The sequence below is a fragment of the Eumetopias jubatus genome, unplaced genomic scaffold (assembly GCF_037043125.1).
Source record: "Eumetopias jubatus isolate StellerSeaLion01/CBP00866 unplaced genomic scaffold, mEumJub1_p1.0 scaffold_17, whole genome shotgun sequence".
Taxonomy (NCBI): Eukaryota; Metazoa; Chordata; class Mammalia; order Carnivora; family Otariidae; genus Eumetopias; species Eumetopias jubatus.
The window spans coordinates 74,097,062-74,119,570 of NW_028274823.1; the positions used below are offsets into that span (position 1 = coordinate 74,097,062).

The window sequence follows — 22,509 nt, forward strand, 5'->3', positions numbered from 1 at the left end:
ACTCCGATGCGTTCCGCCCCCAGTTCTGGGATGCACAGTGACTCTCCCAGAACTGCAACCTACTCCCTCGCGTCACGCCCCAGCGAACCGGGTCCTCTTCAGCCGCGGCACGGCTTTTTAGAGAATCGTGGACTCCCCAAAGCCTTTCCCTTGGCTTAGTTTAATTTTTCTCGAAAACCTCGTGCAGCTACGGCCGGCTCCGCCTCCCGGGCCGAAGGGGCGCGGCGCACCCTAGCCCGGGAGCGTCAGCGGCGAGGCGGCCCCGGGCCCGGGGGTCTGGGCGGGCCCCGAGGGGGCGTGGCGGGCCGGCGCGGTGGGCGGGTCCTGGCGGGGCGAGGCCGGCCGGCGCTGTGGGCGGGTCCTGGCGGGGCGGGGCGGGCCCGGAGGGGCGGGGCGGGGCGGGCCCGGAGGGGCGGGGCGGGGCGGGCCCGGAGGGGCGGGGCGGGGCGGGCCCGGAGGGGCGGGCCCAGGCGGCGGCTAGGCCCAGCCAGCCGCAGGCCCGCCGCAGGCCCAGCGCGCCACCATGGTGCGACAGCGCCCGCGGCTGTGGGGACCGCTGCAGCAGCAGAAGCGGACGAAGCGGAACGGGGGCTGAGGCCGGGGCCTCCGGGTAGTGGGCCCGTGAACCCCCGCGTCCCCGACTACCCCTCCTTGCCGGACCATGCGCGCCCCGAGCCGTCCCGGAGGCTGAGCCCGTAGCCCCGCTCCGCCGTCGCCCTCCCGGCCGCCCCCCATGGCCTTGCCGGGCGCCGAGGGCGCGGCTGACAGGCCGGTGTCCCCGGCCCGGGAGGGCCCCGCCGGCTCCGCGTCGTCGTCGTCCGCCTCCTCCGGCGGCTCGGCCTCCGCCTCGGCCTCGGCGGGAGCGGGGCTGTGGGCCGCGCTGTACGACTACGAGGCGCGCGGCGAGGACGAGCTGAGCCTGCGGCGCGGCCAGCTGGTGGAGGTGCTGTCCCAGGACGCCGCCGTGTCGGGCGACGAGGGCTGGTGGGCCGGCCAGGTGCAGCGGCGCCTGGGCATCTTCCCCGCCAACTACGTGGCGCCGTGCCGCCGGGCCGCCAGCCCCGGGCCGCCGCCGCCGCCGCCGCCGCCGCCGCGCCCCGGCTCGCCCGTGCACGTCGACTTCGAGCGGCTGGAGCTCAAGGAGCTCATCGGCGCCGGCGGCTTCGGGCAGGTGTACCGCGCCACCTGGCAGGGCCGGGAGGTGGCGGTGAAGGCGGCGCGCCGAGACCCGGAGCAGGACGCGGCGACGGCGGCCGAGAGCGTGCGGCGGGAGGCGAGGCTCTTCGCCATGCTGCGGCACCCCAACATCATCGAGCTGCGCGGCGTGTGCCTGCAGCAGCCGCACCTCTGCCTGGTGCTGGAGTTCGCCCGCGGCGGAGCGCTCAACCGCGCTCTGGCCGCAGCCAACGCCGCCCCGGACCCGCGAGCGCCGGGGCCGCGCCGTGCGCGCCGCATTCCCCCGCACGTGCTGGTCAACTGGGCCGTGCAGATCGCGCGGGGCATGCTTTACCTGCACGAGGAGGCGGTCGTGTCCATCCTGCACCGGGACCTCAAGTCCAGCAACAGTAAGTGGGCTGGGGGTGGGGGGGGTGGGGGGACGCAGCCTGGCCCCGCGAAGCCCACCTCGGTGCCAGCCCTGGGCCGGCCCCTCCCGGCCTTGAGCCAGGTGGAAGGAGGCGGGGGTCAGCCTCCCGGCGCCCGCAGCACCTTCTGTGCTGGCCTTCCGGGGCCCGGAGGTTCAGCTAAACCTTGGTTACTAGCCTTGGGGCAGGTGACACACTTACCATGACTTTGCTTTGTTGCTTTTTTGGGTGCCTTTAAAAAAAAAAATGCAGATCAGACTTGCTTGCTGACTAAACAATCTTCTGGAAACCTCACGGTGCTCTTTGGCCTTTAGGTACAATAAGTGGGTCATTTTGTGGAACTGCAAACCGGAGCCTTCCTCGAATTATGAGGAACCCATGGCCCTCCTAGGCTTCATCAAACCCCTCCTTTCCTTCGGCTTTACAAGTGCTGAACTGAGGTCGCTCTTGGCTTCATGTCCTTTGACATTTTCAAAGACTTTTCATTCAGATATCTCTGCACACGAAGTATGCTTTTATCATTGATTTGGTGGCTTGGGTGTTGATGGATCGTCTCCAGACAAGAAACACCGGTTTGTGCCAACATGCACATGTAGGCTTAGAGCGAGCTCGTGGTCCTTTGCACAAGTACTTGAAATCTTGAAGACCTGGCCTGTATCGTTTACTTTGTTGATAACTCAGGGTGGATTTTCTAGCTGTCAATAGAGAACTGACAAATGAGCTAAACCCGAATCCTATTAAATTTCACCTTATAGAAGAGCTAATGGGATAGCCATTTAAAGTTGGTTCTTCAGGGCGCCTGGGTGGCTCAGTTGGTTAAGCGTCTGCCTTCGGCTCAGGTCATGATCCCGGAGTCCCGGGATGGAGTCCCGCATCGGGCTCCCTGCTCAGTGGGGAGTCTGCTTCTCCTTCTGACGCTTACCCCTCTCGTGCGTCCTCTCTCTCTCACTCTCACTCTCTGTCTCAAATAAATAAATAAATAATAAAATCTTTAAAAAAAATAAAGTTGGTTCTTTAACGTTGAAGATCACTTCGTGTTCTTAGGATGGGATGAAATTGCATGAATGATTAAAAATGCAGCCGGAACTGGCATTGGCCTACCACAGCTGCATGTCTTTCAATCTGGTAAAACCTGCTAGGACAGGCGCTAACCCAAACGGAAACACTCTCCTTCCCCAAGTCTGCAGGAAGAAGAGTGACAAGAAGAAATGATGTATTTGTTTTGTGTTTGTGTAGATTCTTTTTCCTATTCAAAATTCTTCAGCACTGAAAGTTACTTGAAAATGACGAGGGTGGCATTTTCATTATGGAAGTCAGAATATTTAAGTGTTGGTAACTACATGTTGGCATTGGATACTTGCTTTGGATTTTATTTTGTGCCTCCTGCTAACCCCCAATATAAATCATAACCTTATAATTTAGAGGACAACTGCTCAAGCGTCAGAAGCAGATTCAAACAAGCTATGGCATAAAAGAGTGGCATGGTAGTGTGTGTTCTTAGAGTTCGAACAGAGGCCACATAAAGGACTCCAGAATTATTTACTTTTGGACTGTGTTACGGTAAAGACATAGCACAGTTTTCAATGTACTTATTTTTTGTTAATGCTTCAAACCCTACAAACTTCACTCCCAGTTGGTGCTTATTTCCTAAAATGTGCTTTCAGTGAAAGATGTGTTTCACTTGCTGCCACAGAACAAGGCCTGTGTGCCCTGTCCGGGTCCCATAGGCTCTCTCCCCAGTGATGTCCTGCAAGCCCTTCTCTGCTGGTTATTTTCTGCAAAACCAGGTTATTTTAAGGACAGCAAAAAAAGAGCATCATTGCTTGCATTTGTGGCAGTTCTGTGATATACATGGAACCTGGCTTCTACAGACTGATTCTGTTGCAGGACATCAGATTACCAGCACAGGCAAACGATTTGGGTTAGATTGGTCCTTAGACCAAAAAAACAAAAGGGCCTGTAACGATTATTTTTTTCATTACGCTTACTTGGTTTCGTTGAGTTGTGATAATGCGTGAAGTCCATACAATCTGTTCCATTAGCATGTTTGCTAATGTTTGTAAATGCATAGAAGGGTAGATTAATCCATGTTCCAATCATAAACCTTTGTATATGAATTAAGAACTTTCAAAGAACCAATACTATTAAATAGGAAAAAGAAATAACATGACCCCGGAATAATAACATGGTTAAATAGTTTTTATTGACAGCAGGAAACTTGAACAGCAGAACATAGATGATAGATATGTCATTTGGAGGTGCTTATATGGTGCAACTTAGTTTTTTGAAAGCCTTTCCATGCTCAGAAGAAATTGCCAAACTTCCTGGAGCATTTTAATTTCCATAATTGTCAGGCAAGGTCGCCTTTGCTTTAAATTGTTGCACTTTGAAAAAGACATAATTGGCTTGGTCACTACCCTAGCCAAATATTTGTTACAATATGACTATTACTATAGTTTTTAAATGACTATAACAGGAACATTTTGCATAGGGCCTAAAGTATGCAAATCACAGTTCCTAGCACATTGCCTTATCCTTGCTCTCTGGTGTTATTTATTCAGTGAATAAATGCGGACACTTTGGAACTTCTCTTGTGGTACATGAAACCATGACTTCTTGCTCAGACTTTTGAGAACAGCAGAAACCCTATTACAGTGTGTTTTGTGTGAATTTATTGGTTATTTGCTAATGGTGGTAGTGAGTTAATGATAATGTAAACAATTGATTTTAAAAATCAATATTGAATTTTATCTTCATTCTGGAGTCCACAAAGAGCCAGTGTAAAACTACCTGGAACCAAGTTAGTTGAAATTACTGTTTAAAACAAATGTTTAAGTTTGGCATAGGAAGATATGGTTCTGGACATGTTTTCTTTCCTCTTTTCTCATTGGTCTTCTTTTATGTGGGAGACAGTGTTTATGTTAAAATAATAGCTGTGTTGTGATGTTACAAACAACTTTGTTCCTTTTCTAACAGCAAAAGATTGAAAGTTGAACCAAATTAGCAAGTTTTAAGCATCATTTATGTTGTTAAAATATGCTAGGCTCTGGCACTCCCTGGATGCAGTGTGTAGAAAGTACTTTGCCAAGTCTATCCATTTGCAACAACTAGAGAGGAGTATGAAGCAACTTTGTGTTCCTGTGAGCATGGCCAGTTTTCTGTGCATGCAGAGAAGAGAGAAAAATCACCGTGCATTTATTCAATATATCTTGAGCCCTCCCCTCACCCCCCAGTCACTTCTGGACCCAGGGACACAGTGGCGAACCACATGACAATATCCCTGTTGGCCCTGGGCTTAGTCTAGCAGGAAAGATTAGATGGTAGCCATGCAATGGCAAATACTAGTAAGCGTGGTGGGGGTAGATGGTGATGGGGCCAAGGATGAGGGTGCCCATCAGACTGGGGTGGTGGACAGAGGGTGCTCTGAGGAGGGACACAGAGATGTGGGTGAGGAAGGAGAATGAGTCAAGCAAAGATCCTGGCAAAGAGAGGGTGAAGGAGAATGAGCCTCACTTCCCGGGGAGCAGAGGGAAGGCTGGGAGGCTGAGGCAGAGGGAGGAGTAGAGGTAGGCATGGTGGGGCTCGTGGCCATGACCCACGGGGGTCCCACTCCGAGTGCCATCTGTCCAGAGCCTGGGAGCGTTCTGTGCAGAGGAGTGGTAGGATCTGATTCCGTGTTTACAAGGTTTCCTCTGACTGCTCTGGAGGATGGACTTAAAATTGGCCAACGTGAAGGCTGTCAAGGTTGCTCCCTTCAAAGAACTCGGTGGTTTCACCCAGGGTGGTAGGAACAGGGAGTGGTTTTCAGGGAAGTTACCAAGGAGGAGTGAAGATAAACTAGTACGATATGTGAATTACTGAGGATGGTTTGAATTATTAGAATTTAGTCCGTGTTTTGTTTATTCTGGCTGAAAAAAGATTGTGTGGCTTAATTTTTTTTTTTAATATTGCATACTGTGTTGTGGTGGTGGTGGTGATTTTAGCAAAAATAAACATTCCAGGAGAAACTGAGCCACAAATTTTGGTAGCTCCTTACTTTTATATTTTTTATTTCAATGAGTAAGCATCTTTGTAGCTTGACTTTTTTTTAGCCTTCTGGGGAATAATTATTATATGTATTATTATCTACAGTGGTATTTCCAATCAATAAATAGACATAGTTACATTTAGTACCAAATGCAGTTTAGAGCTCTTACTGAAACTACAAAGGAATCTAATTTTTTGAAAAATTTTTCTCATTAATACAGTGTAAATAAAGGAACTATTTGAGAAAATTATAGGAAATGTTAATCTCCAACTAAGGTGCTTAAATTGCTCATTGGAGTGATTTGGAGGAGCTATTAATTGCGCTATTATCAGTTAAAAGACACGCATCTTCTTTCTCCTCTCGTCTGTTCTTTTATTCCAGACGTGTAGCTTCATGCCATGGCCTCTTCCCACTCCAGGGGGCACAGGGAGATCAGTACAGATACCCCAATGGTGGCAAAAGCTAATCTGCTTCTGACACAAAAAAAAGCTAAAGGATTTATTTTTAGAAGAACAGCAATGACAAACGGTCCCCACATCATCCCCTACCATTTTCATACTTGCATATTAAAAATAACAGGCCACCACTCATTTTTTTCCAGTTGTAAAGGGGGGAGTCAGTTATTTGGTTCTGGATTATGCAAACTCACCCTTCACTCTACACATCTGAACGTGTTTGTAGTCATCATCAAGTGTATCAAAAGCACGGTGAAGGAACGAGGAGGGGGGAAGACCACTCCATCCATTTCAGAAGCTGTCTGTGAGCCCTGCTTTCTCTTCTCGCACCAGCATGCGAGTGTTGAACTTCTCCAGAGCGGTGCAGTTACCGGCAGGAGCTTCACCTTCAAAGTCCGTCAGACCTGGGTTCGATTATTGGTGTTGTCATTTACGAGCTGTGTGACCTTGGGCAAGTTGTATAACCTCATTGAGCCTGAATTTCTTGATTTCTGAAACTGTCTACTGAAATCCTCTCTTGGAGATGGACAGAGTCCCAGACGGAAAATCTGTTTGATGTTTCTTTACCCCATCAAAGGCATTCATGGAAAAACTGGCATAAAAACAGGGAATCAAAAGTAGTTGGGTGCAGCTAGAATGAAAGATAGACAAGGGGTTTTCTGGGAAGGAAACAGGTGTTTAGCATGTGGCCAGCAGCGAGTGGGTGACTTGAACACCATCCTAACACGGATAGACTAACAAGAGCCAACCACTGGAGGTTTTGAGGAGGAAAGTGGTCTGCTCTGCTGAAAGATTAACATCTATACAGAAAAAAAAAAATACAAGCTTGGGGTAATTTGCTTTATGACTCTACTTATCATAGGTTATCAGTAGGGCAGTAAAATTAAAATACTTAGACATTGGTTTGACGTAAATTGTTTATCATTTATGACCGGAGCCTAGTTTTTATAATCAATATTCATTTGGTCAGTTAGTAAAGGGCATTTTCTCTCTCTGATTCACTAGAGTTAGAAAACAGTGACCAGATTTACCATGCCAGGCTGATGATTTCCAGTCCAAATATCAGAGTGACTGTCCCCAAACCTTCCTCAGCCCTCAGGACCTCCGAAAAGGTGACACACGTCCATTAAAGGAGTGTTGGGGTTCCTAGACAGACTGGCAGAGGAAGGGTTCCTAGACAGACTGGCAGAGCTGTGCTGGTTTTATTTTGGAGCTTGAAACAAATTTGTACAGGTGACTTCTAATCAGTGTGAATTTAGTTATTTTTAAAAATTCATCTTTTTCAAATACTGCTTCATCTCAGGTGCTTTAACTAAGGAATAGTCATATCAGGCAAAAGGGCTCACTTGTATCTAATGCTCACAAGGCACTGGGTACTGTCCAACCTCGATCTACACTTATTCTTCACAGCTCCTTTTTGAGGTCGGTACTTTATTCCCATTTTACAGATGAAGAAGCTGAAGCCAGGGTTTAATTGCCTTTATCAAGCTCACCTGGCTTGTCAGAGAATTGAATCAGAGCCTCTAATCCTGGAACTTGAGCATTTATCTTCTCCATCTACCCCTGGATGAACAGTTCTCAAATATTTGTTATCAGGACCCCAAAGAGCTCTTGTTTACGTGGGTTATAGCTATTGATATTTACCAACTTAGAAACTTAAAATGATACGTTTAAAAATGTTTACTAATATAAAAACAACAGACCCATTACATGTTAACATAGCATTTTTAATGGAGAAAAAAATCTTATTTTCCAAAAGAAATTTAGAGAGTGGCATTGCTTTACCCTTTTGAAGCTCACTTTGAAGGCAGACTTAATAGAAGACAAGTGGATGTTCATATCTGCTTCTGCATTTAATCTGTTGATACCTTAGGGATGCCCAAGGGTCCCTACTTTGAGACTGCCCCAGGCTAGATAATCAGTTCTACTGGTATAAAATGGCACTCTAGAGGAGTTTTTCCTACGCCTAATGTAGCATCAGAAGCTCCTCGTGAGCTTTTAAAAAGTAAAATTCCCTGTCTCACTTTTGGATGTTCTGATTTAGTTGACCTTGGTTGGGAAAAAGCAATGAATTTTTTTTCCTAACATTTTATTTAGAAAATCTTGAAATATAGAATTGAAGGACCTTGAAGCGAGCACTTACATACTCACCACCCAGATTCTACCATTCATGTTTTACTGACTTGCTTTAACACAAATCTAACCCTATCCATCCATTAATCCAGCTGAGCTTTTGATGCAGCAATATATATTTTTTTATAAAGCTTCTGGATGACTTAAATGCAGAGCCAAGTTTGGAAACTGCTATTCAAAGGACCAGATTTGTGGGTTCCTTCTTAGGGTTATCTGGGTTGATCTATAAATCCTTCCATGAATCCAGACTGTATCTCAAATCCAGTTAACTGTCTGATGAAATTGCATGGTTGGTCATAGAAGGCACCAGGTGAGAGTATGGGTAGATTTTCCTGGGCTTGCTCTCTAAGCATTTGTTCCTTTAACATTGGGTGACGAATAGTGTCATTGTGGCGTCTGAGGTTTGCCCTCTGACTCCACGACTCACCAGCTGTGATTCACGGGCCTGATTTCCTGATTAGGGTGATGTGAGGATAAAGTGAGATAGTGTTCTCTGGGGTTGGCACACTTTTCCTATAAAGATCCAGGTAATAAATATTTTTGGCTCTGTGGACCATAAGGTCTGTGTTGCAACTGGTCAACTCTGCTGTTGTAGCCAAAAGCATCTACAGACAGTATGTGAGCAAAGGAATGTGGCTGTGTTCTAATAAAACTTTATTTACAAAATAGGCACTGGGCTGGATTTGGCCCATGGGATGTAGTTTGCCAACACCTGGTATATGTCAAAGTATTTAAAAAACTGTAAGACACAATCTAAGTGGAAGTTGGTGACTATGCTCATTTTTATATATTGTTTAGAAACACTTTGAGTGCTTTAAATATCTCCTAATTTGTGTGTGTGTGAACTCATTGATACTTAAAAGTTTTCTACAACTCTTTATAACCTTCAGAACATTATCATTAGTCATTCTGCAATATATAGTGCCATGTAATCACATATTTGTTCATCTTGCATAGGGGTGAGGGTCTTTTTGATTTGGCTAATTTGCTTGACTGGGGCCAGCCAGCAGTATGAGGAAACAGTCTGGAGCTTTGTTCTCTGTAGGAGTGTTGCCATCTGCGTGCTTTGGCAGGTCTGCTTGTAACTTGGGTTGATAAGTTGAGGGTCAAGGAGGAGGCATGAAGTACTATGTTGCTATTGTAACTGTTTCACTACCAGGTTTCATTACTAGTTGCTTTTCTAAGCTATTGGAAAAAGACCAAATCACATGCTATGTGGGGAAGTATCTTGATTGCATATAGGAATGTTTGAGTTATTACTGGCTTAAGGCGATTTGAAGGAGTCTATTTAGTTTCAGGTTTTCTGCAAATGTTGAATCAAATAATATCAGATATATGGCTTTCTGTTTACTAATACCTCAGTGTAGAATATTGTGGAAGACTTCCTCCGTTTGCTTTGTATCTACCTTGTGAAAATACTAAGGGGACACAAATATTGAACTAGATTTGCACACACAATGAAGTGTAAGAAGTTTTCTCATTAAAACTGAGCATTGTAGGCATCCATGAAAAGGTCCGTACAGTGGCTTTTCTTTGTGGCACAAGAGCAAAATGAAGTTCTATTTTAGCCGACCACCTCTCTGTTTTCTTCAGAGAAGTCCATCTTGTGCACTATGCACCAGGTACCCTCTGAGGCTTTTGAGGTGTTCAGTAGTGAGCAAAGCAGAAACACATTCCTCCGCTCCCGGAAGTTACATGCCAGTAAACAACACAGACTTTCAAACAAGAAATAATAAAAGATGTAGCATGTTGGAGAGTGGGTAAGTGCTTTAGTAGAAAAACTAAAAAAGTAAGATCGAAGAGGGTGAATCTGTTGAGGTGAGCAGTTGAAGTTTTAGGTTGGATGGGTAAGGAAGGCCTTCCAGAAAAGGTGGCTGATCAGGAAAACCTGAAGAAATGAGGGAATGCGTCATCTGGGGAAGACCACTGTGGTAGGGGCAATAGAAACTGCAGAATCCCCAAAGCAGGAGGCCAGTGTGACTGGAGAGAACTGAAGGAGAGCAGTAGCACGTGAGGGGGCGGGGGGTCAGGTCAGGCAGGGTCTGGGAGGTCTCGCAAGACCTTTGACTTTACCGTGACCCTGGAGAGTTTCGAACTGGGGACTGGGATCTGATTTGCTTTCTAGCAGGATTGCGCTGGCTGCAACGTTGACAAGAGATCGAAGGGAAACCAGGGCAGAGGTAAGTTTGGGAGTCATCTGCGTCCGGCTGGTATTTAAAGCCCGGAGGTGGGCTGAGATTATCTGGGGAGTGAGTAGATAGAAAGACCAGAGCTCCAAGGCCCCTAGTCCTGGCGGTCTGCAGTACTTAGAGATCAGGGAGATAGGAGGAATCAGAAAAAGGAGTGGTTAGAAAAGAAAGAGAGCCCCAGAGAGCCATGGATGCTCTGGAGGTCAGTGAAGAATGTGTTTCAGGGAAGAATGATCAACTGGGTCAAATGCTGCAGATGGACGGGAATTCAAAATAACTATTCTGTTGTAATTCTCTTTAAAATAGTCTTTGTTTCCTAATACTGTTTCAGGGGTGCAGAGGTGAGTTGGTTTTCTGTAGTAGCAGCTGACTTCATGTGAGAAAGCTGATAACTCATCTTCTTTGTACTCATTTTTCCCCCTTATAGTATTTAGGTACCCGTTCATTTAACAAATATGAATGGTTGCCGTGTAACATCAGTAAATCAATACACAAAGTTAATTAGGTGCACATTCTATCCTCCAGTTGCTTCTAATTTAATCAGAGAGGTGAGAGGAACAGGTAGGGTAAGACATGATGATAGAACTTCAGGGCATTAGAAATGGGAACTTCTAGCTGAGGTCAGGCAGGAAGGCGCCCAAGGGGAGAAGGAATTTATTGACTCCTGTAATATTGGAGCAGGAGGAGAGTGAGGAAGTTGTTCTTTTTTTTTTTTAAGAGAAGGGGCGTTAGAGATTCCAAAGGCTAATGGACTTGAAGCGGTCTCCCAGTTAACACCATGGTGGAAAGGCAGTGCCGGTACCCTGATGCTCATGCAGGAAGTGGGGTGCCCGCCCGGTGTGGTTTTCATGGAGGATGGGAGGGGAGAGTGTTCTATACAGCAGGTGCCCACATGCAATGCTGTGTTTTTCAGAGGTGGCCAGTGGTACACAGAATTGTTAGGATGCAGGGTTCATCTTAGAGGACATGGGATCTGAAGAGGTCATTTCGAATGAGGTCCAGAAGGGGCTTGAAGGCCAGGGGGAAAGTTTGCCTTTGCCTCCACAGACTGGTGAGTGAGCGAGTGGAGTGTATGGTGGGGGAGGCAACATGGTGCCAGTGAGGGATAGATGGAGAGAAATACGCGAAATGTGGTGCTGTTTGGTAAACTTAGCACTTATTCCTTATAGGTGGTTGTTTTCAGACTTGAAATTCTCAAAGTAACTTTCCTTAGGCTGAGAAAAGTGTGTTCATTAATACTATAGTCTTTCACATTTAGCTTTTCTCAGACCCGTTTTCTTTCTTATGACTTTTTTTCCTGATAATACATTCCTAGTTAAAGATTAATTGAAACTAACCCCATTTGACTCAAATGGAATTTGGACACAGCAATCCCATAAATGTTGAGAAAATAGAATGGATACAGTGTAATTGCTTTTAAAAAAATATACATTATATGCTATAATTCTGAAAATAGCAATGTGGAACTTCAAAGGAGCCGGAAAAACCACGTGCCTCATGGTTGAATAAGTAGAGTAAGTACAAGGTTGTAAAGGCTGATTGTTTAAGAACAGGGCTAACAAGGGTCAAAAATCTTCACTGAAGTCTCACAAAAGGGGGCTCAAACACCCGTCGCTAGGTTACCCACAAGAATTTACCATTTCTGTGGCCAAAAAAGTTTATTTGCCTGGTCTGTACATTATAATTTCTGGTGGCGGGCTGGTGGGCTCGGGCTCTTCCTGGAGAAGGGCAGGAAGCGGAAGTTGACTGCCAACCTGGAGTCCTCAGGCTGAAACCTGGCCAGGTGCCCGAAGCTACCTGTCGGGACACTGGCTATTTTTGGTTTCGGTCACTTTGCCCAAAAGATAAGGAATTTCAGGAATTCTGCTGAACACCTCTGAAATAGAATCCAAAACAATGGGCCTTTCATGGACCTCTAAACGTTTGGCATTCACGGTGTTATTTTAACTTGTTTTCTGTGCAAAGTATGGAGGCACTTAGCTCCTGTGGAAATTTGGACTGGGGGGGGCGGGTAGGGGGTACGCTCTGAAACCATCAGTACAAAGGCTGCTCATAGCACATTGTGCCCTGACATTTATTTAGAAAGCGATCAATTTTAAATATTTCTTTGTTAGTTCTCACTTTTATTTCTATTTTCACTTATTTTCGGGGCATTCTTGGCCTTTGCTTCTCAAGGGCTGCCAGGTCTTCCTGGGGTCTGGGGAGGGACAGTCTTTTTTATGCCTGTTTTAATCAGTGCTTCCTCATGCCTTCCTATGTGGATGTTTGTAAGGGTGAAGGACACATGGGAAAATGTCTTGGAAAACAAAGTTTGATAGAACTACAAGCCATTTTGAGCATTAATTTGGGGTTCTTTTTGGTGGTAAAAATAACCGTTGTTTAAAAGTGAAATTAGTAGTAGTATAAGTGGAGAAATGTAATATTGCTGATGAAGTAGCTGATTAATTTGATTTTTGTTTGTTTGTTTCTGTAGTTTAAGTATTTAGGGTTTTAAGGGACTAGATATTTGTTTTTCTTGATATTCATGAGGAGTAAGGACTGAGAAATAAATATACCCTAAGCTGATGTGGAAGGAAGGAAAGTTCAAAAAATTAATCTCTTCAGCAATCTACAAAATGAAATATCTGGTTGTTTTGCCCCCTTCTCACAACCAGTAGCTTTATCAGTTTTGCGGAAGACTGGGGAAATCGTCTGGAGATGGGATCTGAAATCTGGCTCTGGATTGTAGCCACATGCTTTTGGATAACATTTCTAGACTGTGAACTGGAGATTACAATTCCCATTTCATAGAATGGTGTGAAGATGAGAAGAGATATTAAATGTGTGAAACGACTATACATAGAAGAGGATCAGTAAGTGGTAGGCAATATTCTTAGTATTAGAACTAGTGATAATTATCACTAATATCAACTATTTCACTGAGCAGTCAATGTAGAGGATACTTTGTTAGGTGATTTTGCGGGACACAGGGGAAATCTGTAAAATTCAGTTCCTAGGAGTAAGTAGCTTTGTATATAATTTAGGGCAATAAGTCTTATGTAAAAAGATAATGGACAAAACAACATAATATGTGGGTAATGGATGACTGGGAAGATAAAATAGTCCCTATTTTGTAGGATGCTCTGGAAGGTTTTCCTAAGGCAGCTGGGCCTTGAGAATAGGTACAGTGTAGATGAACAGAAAGAATAAGGGGCTATTCCAAACAGAAGTGAGTCTCCCCCCCCACCCCCCTCCATCTTTCACTTTATAGTATAGCATTGAGATTACAAGCAGGAAAAATGGTAGAATTTTGGCCTTGCTACTATCAACTGTGTAACTGTGAGTAGGTATATAAACCACCTTAAAGCTGATCCATCATCTATGTAATGGATATAAAAATAGAACAGGCGGGGGGCACCTGGGTGGCTCAGTTGTAAAGCATCTGCCTTCGGCTCAGGTCATGATCTTGGGGTCCCAGGATGGAGCCCCGCATTGGGCTCCCTGCTCCGCAGGAAGCCTGCTTCTCCCTTTTCCACTCGGCCTGCTTGTGTTTCTTCTCTTGCTGTCTCTGTCTCCGTCAAATAATTAAATAAAATCTTTAAAAAAATAGAACAGGGGGTTCTTGCTCTCTAAATCTCATCTTTAGAAGGTCAGTGGGGAAAGAAATGTTACAACACAGCAATATTTATTCAGTATTGGCAACTTATGCAAGTCTCCAATCATACACCTCTTCGTGTTTAAATCTAGTGTTGGCTCTCTCCAGGTGCATTAACTCTTTGACTTTTATGACTTTAATATTATAAACATTTGACGATATAATGCAAACAAAATAAGAATCCATTGCAAAGTGAAATTTCAAGTCTTGAAAAGGAGAGTTCCCCAAAGTCCATGAAAATGATTTTGAAAGACTTACTAGAAACACTTTCAAGCCTATTGATAAAGGGTGTGTGTGTGTGTGTGTGTGTGTGTGTGTGTGTGTGTGTGTGTGTAATCGTCACAAAATGCTCTTTCAGGCACTATTCTAAGCACCTGATATGTATTCATCTCTTGCTCACTACAGCCTCATGAGGTACCTATTATCACAATTCCCGTGACAGGCAAAGAAACAGAAGCAGGGAATCCGAACCAAGCAGTGTGGCCCAGGAGTGCACGTCCTTCCTTACTCCACCATACTGCCTCCACTGAGATCAGGTAGTAATTCTGCAATGATAGGAAATCAGAAAGAAGAGAATGGGCACCTGAATGAAGAGAGATTTCCAAAGGATAAAGCTCTCCTGAAAAACTGATAAAAGCTATCCTCTAAGCAGTGTTGACAGTAGTTAAGAGTATATGTCTCTGGGGTCAGACTGTTGGAGCTTCATGGCTCCTTAGCCATGTGACCTTGGACCGCTTACGCAACACCTATGTCTCAGCTTCCTTATCTATAAAGTGCAGATAGTAAACAGTAAATACCTCTTGTATTGCAGTGTGGACTTTATGATTAAAATAGCCGTAAATGCATTTGACGGATAGAATATACTTGGTAAATGGTAAATGTTCATTATTCTTATAACTAACATTTGGGAAAATGGTCCTCTTTATGATCGTGTTCCAAAAATCAAAAAAAAAGAATGTCTTATGCTATTCTCCAATTTTGTTTGGATAATTTATTCAAAAGACCTCCCACATGTGTTTTGTTTTTATCCTTCTAAGAGTTAGCACATAGTTACAGCAGTGATGCAAACGTCCTTTTTTAAAAAAACCAAAAGCTAAAATAGACTTATTTTCATTTTATTTTTCAAGGTAAAACCTGAATAATAATCCCACATATGCCCTCTTTACTCTGAAATTTGGATTACTGTTTAAGTGGATTCATTCTGTTGCTTTATTTTTTTCAGTACTGATTGTCTTCAGATAATGAAGGCCTATGCCTTGGGATTTTTGTGACGATTGAATGAAATAAAGGATATGTGCAAGACATCTAGGAAAATGCCACACTTGTTAGCCACTCTCTTATTCATTTCTTGTTCATTTCAATTAGATGGGATTGGCATGAGCAAAGGGCAAGTATAAGAATGTGCATGTTGTGTTCATTTGAGAGCATTCAGCACGTGCTCTGAATGAGATGAGACACAGAGTAGATACGTGAACAGGAATGTGAACCGAACATGTTTGTCCCCATTGTCCTCCTCTCCCTGCCAACTTTCTCTCTCTCTCTCTCTCTCTCTCTCTCACTCTCTCACCCTCACCCTCACTCATACACTCACTGTCTCAGAGCTAATAGTGTGGTGGAGAAGTCAGAGGTGAAAACAAGTACTCCTCCTACCTTATGCTTTGTAAGGGCTGCAATAGAAACACAGGGTCATGTGAGTGTGGAGGCAGGAATCATTTCCTTTGCTTAGGGGTGTTTGGAAGGTTTCACCAAGAGGGCGCTATTTGGGCTGGATGAGCAGTTGAAGTGGAGGAAACACATGGTGTAAGGTGAAGTGTAGGTTGTTGTGCAGATGTAGAGGCTATGGTGGCCGCAGTTTGGGAGAGAGCCATTTTCTCTGAGTTACGTGGAAACGTGAAAGTTGGTGTGTCTTTAATGCAGGTTTATTACCATATAACTTACATACAGTAGAATTCACCCTCTCAGCGTGTTCAGTTTGATGAGTTTTGACAAATATATATATATATATAATCCTGTAACCACCAGCACCACCACTACCACCAAGATGGAGAGTTTGCATCACCCCAGAAAGTTCTCTTGTGTAGCTTTGCCCTGAGCCACTGGCAAGCCCTGATCTCATCCAGAATACACATAGAATCATCATCTGGAACCTGTGACGTCTGGCTTCTTTCACCGAGCGTGGTGGTTTTAAGATTCATCCATGGTGTTGGGTATATTGGTAGTTTGTTTGTGTGTGGAAGGTTTAAAAATTAAGGAAAGCTCTGCCATTTTATGACAGTGGATCTGCTGGTAGATGCATTATCCTGTCTGGTTAGGACAATCGTCATGCCTGTGTGTGGCAATGAGGCCAGAAGCGATGTCATGGCAGAGGAAGTGGACACGGCGGGGATTCGGTTGAAGTGGAGCAGTGGAACTGTGAGTTGGAATGCAGGATTTTAAGGAAGGAGTGAGAAAAGGTAGCAAAAACAGTAGGTTTAAAGCCGCCACTTTGTAGCAAATGGGAAGGAGAACTCTGGTTAGGGGGCTGCATTAGAGCCCCATGGAAAACCCAGGGAACTTTCTGCATGGTTGTAGGCAGAAGAGAATCAACCAGGGAGAGGAGAGAAGAACCCCAAGTGCTGGGAAGGGCAGAGTATGCGGGGGCAGGTGAGGAGACAGGGAGAAGCATGGTTATTTAAGCTACTGTTGCGTGAGAGCTCAGGCACTGACTCTGGTGGTAGTTCTGCTCCTGGAAGTTGCTCTTGAGCTCTGAATTTTGTCAGGAGGCTGGGGGGCCAGGAAAACAGGCATCCGGATGATGTTTCTCTAAAGTTTCTACTTCTTGCTATGGTTTGAGCTTTAGTAAAGCAATCATATCTCATAAAATACCTTTAGGAGTTAAAAATCTATAAGCATTTTGCAAGTTTACTATAAGATACTGTTTGATAATAAGGATTTATGGTGACATGTCATCTGCTTGCGATACTCTTGAATACCTTCAGTAGAAAAGGCTCTGCATTTAGATCAGGACCTAACTTCTAGGAAGAAAACAATATATTCTTACCAGGGAAACTCTCACCGACTTCTGACCCTATCCATGATACTGCAGTAAATGTTTCTTGCCCCTAGAAATCATTTACTTTCTCATGAAAAGAAGCATTCATAAAGAGTGCTAAGCCATGTTGTGCCTATGGATTTAAACCAAACAAACAAACAAAAAAACTTATAACCGCAGGCACCAGTAAAGGTGGTGATTTGGTGATGTGAGGAAGGCCAGATGGTAAAATACTCTGCTCACTGAGGTGAAGGCTCTGTCTTAAATACCAAGGAAACTGTGTGACTAGAAAATTATAAGAATATGGAAATAGCCCACCTTTGATTTTTTTTAAATTTTTTTAGTTTTGCTGCTTGAGAAGATAGAACATGATGACTTCTGCAATAAAACGTTGAAGATTACAGATTTCGGGCTGGCAAGAGAATGGCACAGGACTACCAAGATGAGCGCAGCGGGCACCTATGCTTGGATGGCGCCGGAAGTCATCAAGTCTTCCTTGTTCTCTAAGGGAAGTGACATCTGGAGGTAAGCACCATGCTTTTTGCTTTTGCAGACGGCTGCAGAAAATGGTTGCTACACTCCCTTTAAATGAGTCCCAGAGTTTTCAGTAACTGAACGTGACAGAGAATGCAGGCCTTTTCTTCAATACACTCATTGGAGATATCTTCTCTCAAAATCTGTTTCTTTTTTTACGGTGATTATATAGCAATAAATAAATAAATAAATAATTTATTAATTTATTTAATTATTTCGGTTTCAGGAGTGAACTTAGTGATTCATCACTTACATATAACACCCAATGCTCATCACAGGCACCCTCCTTAATGCCCATCCCCCGTCTAGCCCCTCCCCCATCCACATCCCTCCATCAACCCTCAGTTTGTTCTCTATCCTTAAGAGTCTCTTATGGCGCCTGGGTGGCTCAGTCAGTTAAGTGTCTGCCTTTGGCTCAGGTCATGATCCTGGCGTCCTGGGATCGAGCCTTATGTCCTTCAGCGGGGAGTCTGCTTCTCCCTCTCCCTCTACCTCTCCCCTGGCTTGTGCTTTCTCTTTCTCTCTTTCTGTCAAATAAATAAACAAAATCTTTAAAAAAAAAATGGGGGGTCTCTTATGGTTTGCTTCCCTCTCTGTCTTTTTTTTCCCCTTCCCATATGTTCATCTGTTCTGTTTCCTAAATTCCACGTATGACTGAAATCATCTGGTACTTGTCTCTCTGACTGACTTATTTCGCTTAGCATAATATACTCTAGCTCCATCCACCTCACTGCAAATGGCAAGATTTCAATTTTTTGTTGGCTGAGTAATATTCCCTTGTGTATATAATACCATATCTTTATCCATTCATCAGCTGATGGACATCTGGGCTCTTTCCACAGTTTGGCTTTGTTGATAATGCTGCTATAAACATTGGGGTGAATGTACCCCCTTTGAATGTGTATTTTTGTATCCTTTGGGTAAATACCTAGTAGTGCAATTGCTGGATCTTAGGGTAGTTCTATTTTCAGCTTTTTGAGGAACCTCCATACTGTTTTCCAGAGTGGCTGCACCAGCTTGCATTCCCACCAGCAGGACAAGAGGGTTCCTCATTCTCTGCATCCTCGCCAACACCTGTTGTTTCCTGTGTTATTAATTTTATCCATTCTGACAGGTGTGAGGTGATATCTCGTCATGATTTTGATTTGTATTTCTCTGATGATGAGTGATGTCGGGCATTTCTTCATGTGTCTGTTGGCCATCTTGATGTCTTCTTTGGAAACATGACTGTTCATCTCCTGCCCATTTCTTAATTGGATTATTTGATTTTTGGATGCTGAGTTTGATAAGTTCTTTATAGTTTTAGACACTAACCCTTTATCAGATACATCATTTGCAAATATTTCCTCCCCTTCCATAGGCTGCCTTTTAGTGTCGTTGATTGTTTCCACATGTTTATTTCTAACTGTTTTGTAAGTTCAGTTGTCTGATTTTCAGTAAAAGCAGCTAGTTAGAAGAGGGGAGAGAGTTGCTAAGTTGGTAAAAGTTGACAGCTGAAAACAAAGTAGGTATTAGGAAGAAACAAAGCATGAGATTCTGTGGAAAGGAGTAGAAACTAGTGGCCACTAGAGCCGCCTAGCTGTGGAGCCAAGCGTCCCCACCCACCTGGAGCATGCGTGAATCCGGTGAAGCATACTCGAGCCCTGGGACGTCAGGGTGTGGAAGCGGGTGTGGCCCCCGCTCTGAATTGCACATTGCTTTGCTCTAGACTCTCCCTTTATAACGTTCACAGAAAAATAATTTCATTCCAGAGAGGTTACTTTACTCTGTGCAGTGGACTAGTATTCTGTCATATGGACTGGTGCGTTAAGTAGCATGTTCACTGATCATCTCTCACCCTTCTTCCTCCTTCCTGGTTATTACAGCACAAAGTAACTCAGACGCTGTCACTGAATTTTTACAATATCTCCTGAGATTACTGCACTTCCACAGAGTAGGTAACCAAGGCACTGGGACATTAAGACATTTCCTCAGGGTTATAAAGCTAGTAAGTAGTTATACTCACATCCCAGGCCTGGGAGCCAGGTTCCTGCAACCACAGCCCTTGCTTATCAGGTTACCTGAGTCCTCAGGAGACCGCTTTATTTTTACTGTATCCTAGCCCGTTTGGGAGAACAAAAGAAAATGCATTACATTCTGTAAATAGCCCCATCAAAATAGTTCTATTTTTTCCATTTTTTTTTAACACATGGGTTTTTAACATAAGCCCTCTGCTCTCTAGAAAAATGACCTGTCTTGAATTATTTGTTCCCTGAAACTCCCAAGAAACAAAGTTATGTTGTTGGTTATTGTTTATTTTAGTTTTGTTATGTGCTAAAGAGAATAGCAAGGAAGTGGCTTTGAATTTAGACAGTTTTCAGGTATCTTTAGGATTTTTTTTTTCATCCCTTTCTCTGAGGTGATTTTTGTTGATTGATCTATGAGTTAAATTTACTTATTCTTGCAATTAAAGCATCTCTGCTAAGGCACTGTAATGTAGATAATTTTTAAGGAACTAAACAGGTAATTACCTTTGGAAAATACTGGATCCAACTTAATTGCTAATAGTGATAGCATTATATAATTTAAAAGCCCTGTACTATAGATTCCCCTTCTTTTCAATATAAAACAGTGCTTTGAGATGGCAAAGCAGACATCACTATTACTTTATAGATCAGTTAATTCATGATCGGCTGTTAAGGGCTTTGTAAGTGGAGACGTAGCTAGTAAGTAGTGATACTCCCCAAACTCAAGTCTGCAGCTTCCAGATGCAGCTGCCTTTCACTGGTGCCCTGGTCCTCCACCTACTCAGGGAAGGAGCCCTGGACCCAGGGTCCTCAGGACTCAAACACCTTCACTTAGAGCTGGTGGAACATCAGCTGGAGGATCCCTGAGGCCCCACTGATTGGGCACATTCTGTCGTTTCTAAATTCTTATTCTGAAAGTTTTCAGTAGATAGTCTAGGGTCCAATAGGCACTGATGGAGAGCTTTTTAAGTGAGAGGTTATCATATCTGGGATGACCTGAAGCTGGAGTCTAGAGAGTTTCCAGCTCTTTGCAGACCAGGTCTTCAGAGATGAAGTTCTGTTCTATTATAGTCGTGATGCTCCGAGTCCCCATATCTCTTTAGATCAGAAGATAATCAGATGAGACTCAGGCAAATTTAATTCCATAGCCAAATTTAAATGCTTCTTTTGGCATTATTCTGAGCTGTTCTGCCTCTCCTTTAGGTGTATTTTACTACCTTCTGTCTGCTATCTTTAAAATGATGCTTTAATGTTCTATATAAGCAACAAACTATGAGAAATGAGAATTAAGTTACTACTCTAAATTTCAAACTTTTTTAAAACTTAAAGCTAATGTTTTTAAAAATTAGAAAACTAAATAGGAATGTACTAGTTATGTTAGTAAATTAAAAAAAATAAATATGACTGTTGCTTATATGCCTGTGTGTTTCCATTTAAAATCACATGGGATGTCTGGAGTGAGTGATAATTTATGTATTAACAAAAGATAATTTGTACTTTATGTTTTGAAGAAGATAAAGGGAAACTAAGGTACTAACGAATACAAAGTTACAGAGATGTGTTTTGTTCCACCAGCAGGCACAAGAAGGCCCATGCTGATTTTTTTTGTCCATAACTATTAAGCAATATGGTAGAAAATATGAAGGGAGAGGCAGAAAGATAAACAGTTTCAAAAAAAAAAAAACCATTTAAAAATAGTCAGCATGGTTTGGTCTAAGTCCTGTGGTGCATAGGATGAGATTTCTGTGCGGTTAGAGTCTTCAGTGACCTGACAATCCTCAAGAGGTTTAATTCCGGTGTAGAAAAATGAGATAGAAGGAGAAACATCAAAACCACCACATTAAAGTGTGACCTGGTTCTGGACCTGGTTTAATTCAATTATGTACTGCTCCTACACTTTCCTGTTCATTAGGTAGTTTTAATTCCTGTCATGAATGCATAACTGATTTCTGGGAAGGTGTGTACTTACATGCATTTGGGAGGTTCGCTGGAAGAGCCCACCTCCCACCTTGGGATAAGTGCCACTTAAGGGTTTTGTTGGAAGAGAAGATTCTTAATCAGAGCTGGATGAGGGCTCTGATGCATTTATCCCACCATTTGTGTCATAAGGAAAAGACATCATTTAACCCATGTGACTTTATGGTAGTTTTGCTTTGCAGCTATGGAGTCCTGCTGTGGGAGCTGCTCACGGGAGAAGTCCCCTACCGTGGCATCGATGGGCTTGCCGTGGCTTATGGGGTAGCAGTCAATAAGCTCACTTTGCCCATTCCATCCACCTGCCCTGAGCCATTTGCCAAGCTCATGAAAGGTCAGTTTCTGTGTGTCTACGGAGGCAAGGGGATTTGCTCAGGAGAATGTCTGTATATTTTTTAACCAAAAGAGTAATTTCTGTGATTCTAATTTTCAAACACTTATAAGCAACTATACTATTTTATGAATTAGAAACCTTGTCTTCAATCGAAGATGTCAGGTAAAGTATTGATGGATTAAGTAACTTTTTAAAAACCAATCTAGTTTTATCAGTGACACATTTATGTACAAAATTTAACCAACTGGTAATAAAGTTTTTACCAAGTTATACCAGTAGCGCTCAAAGACAAAATTGAATTGGCTTCCTTCTGCTATTTTAAATTCTACCTCATGATCAAAAATGTTTAATGATCTTAACCGGCCCTGTTTTGCCGTGACCTTATCTATCTGATGCTTGTCTTTTAAAAATTAACTGACTCCTTTTGCAAGCAGCTAGTTACCTTCCTTCATTATTAGGCCATTTCTTAGAACCTCTCTTGTGGTTATAACCTTTTAGAAACTTTGGTTTTCTTGGGTCGAGTTCGAGAACTCTGTATCTGTAAATCACCTGGCTAGTGCAGCTTAGGCCCCTGAAACAGAGTTCATGGTAACGTATGGACCTCATAAG

General features: G+C 43.7%; 1 protein-coding gene across 1 annotated transcript in view; it reads left to right on the forward strand.

The window, feature by feature from the left end:
• Positions 1 to 733: 733 nt before the first annotated feature.
• MAP3K21 (mitogen-activated protein kinase kinase kinase 21) overlaps positions 734 to 22,509 on the forward strand; it is a 55,017-nt gene continuing 33,241 nt past the window's right edge. The window contains exons 1-3 of the mRNA XM_028104646.2: positions 734 to 1,565; positions 17,397 to 17,577; positions 21,752 to 21,900. Coding sequence (XP_027960447.2) covers positions 734 to 1,565; positions 17,397 to 17,577; positions 21,752 to 21,900 — 1,162 coding nt within the window. The remainder of the gene's footprint in view (positions 1,566 to 17,396; positions 17,578 to 21,751; positions 21,901 to 22,509) is intronic.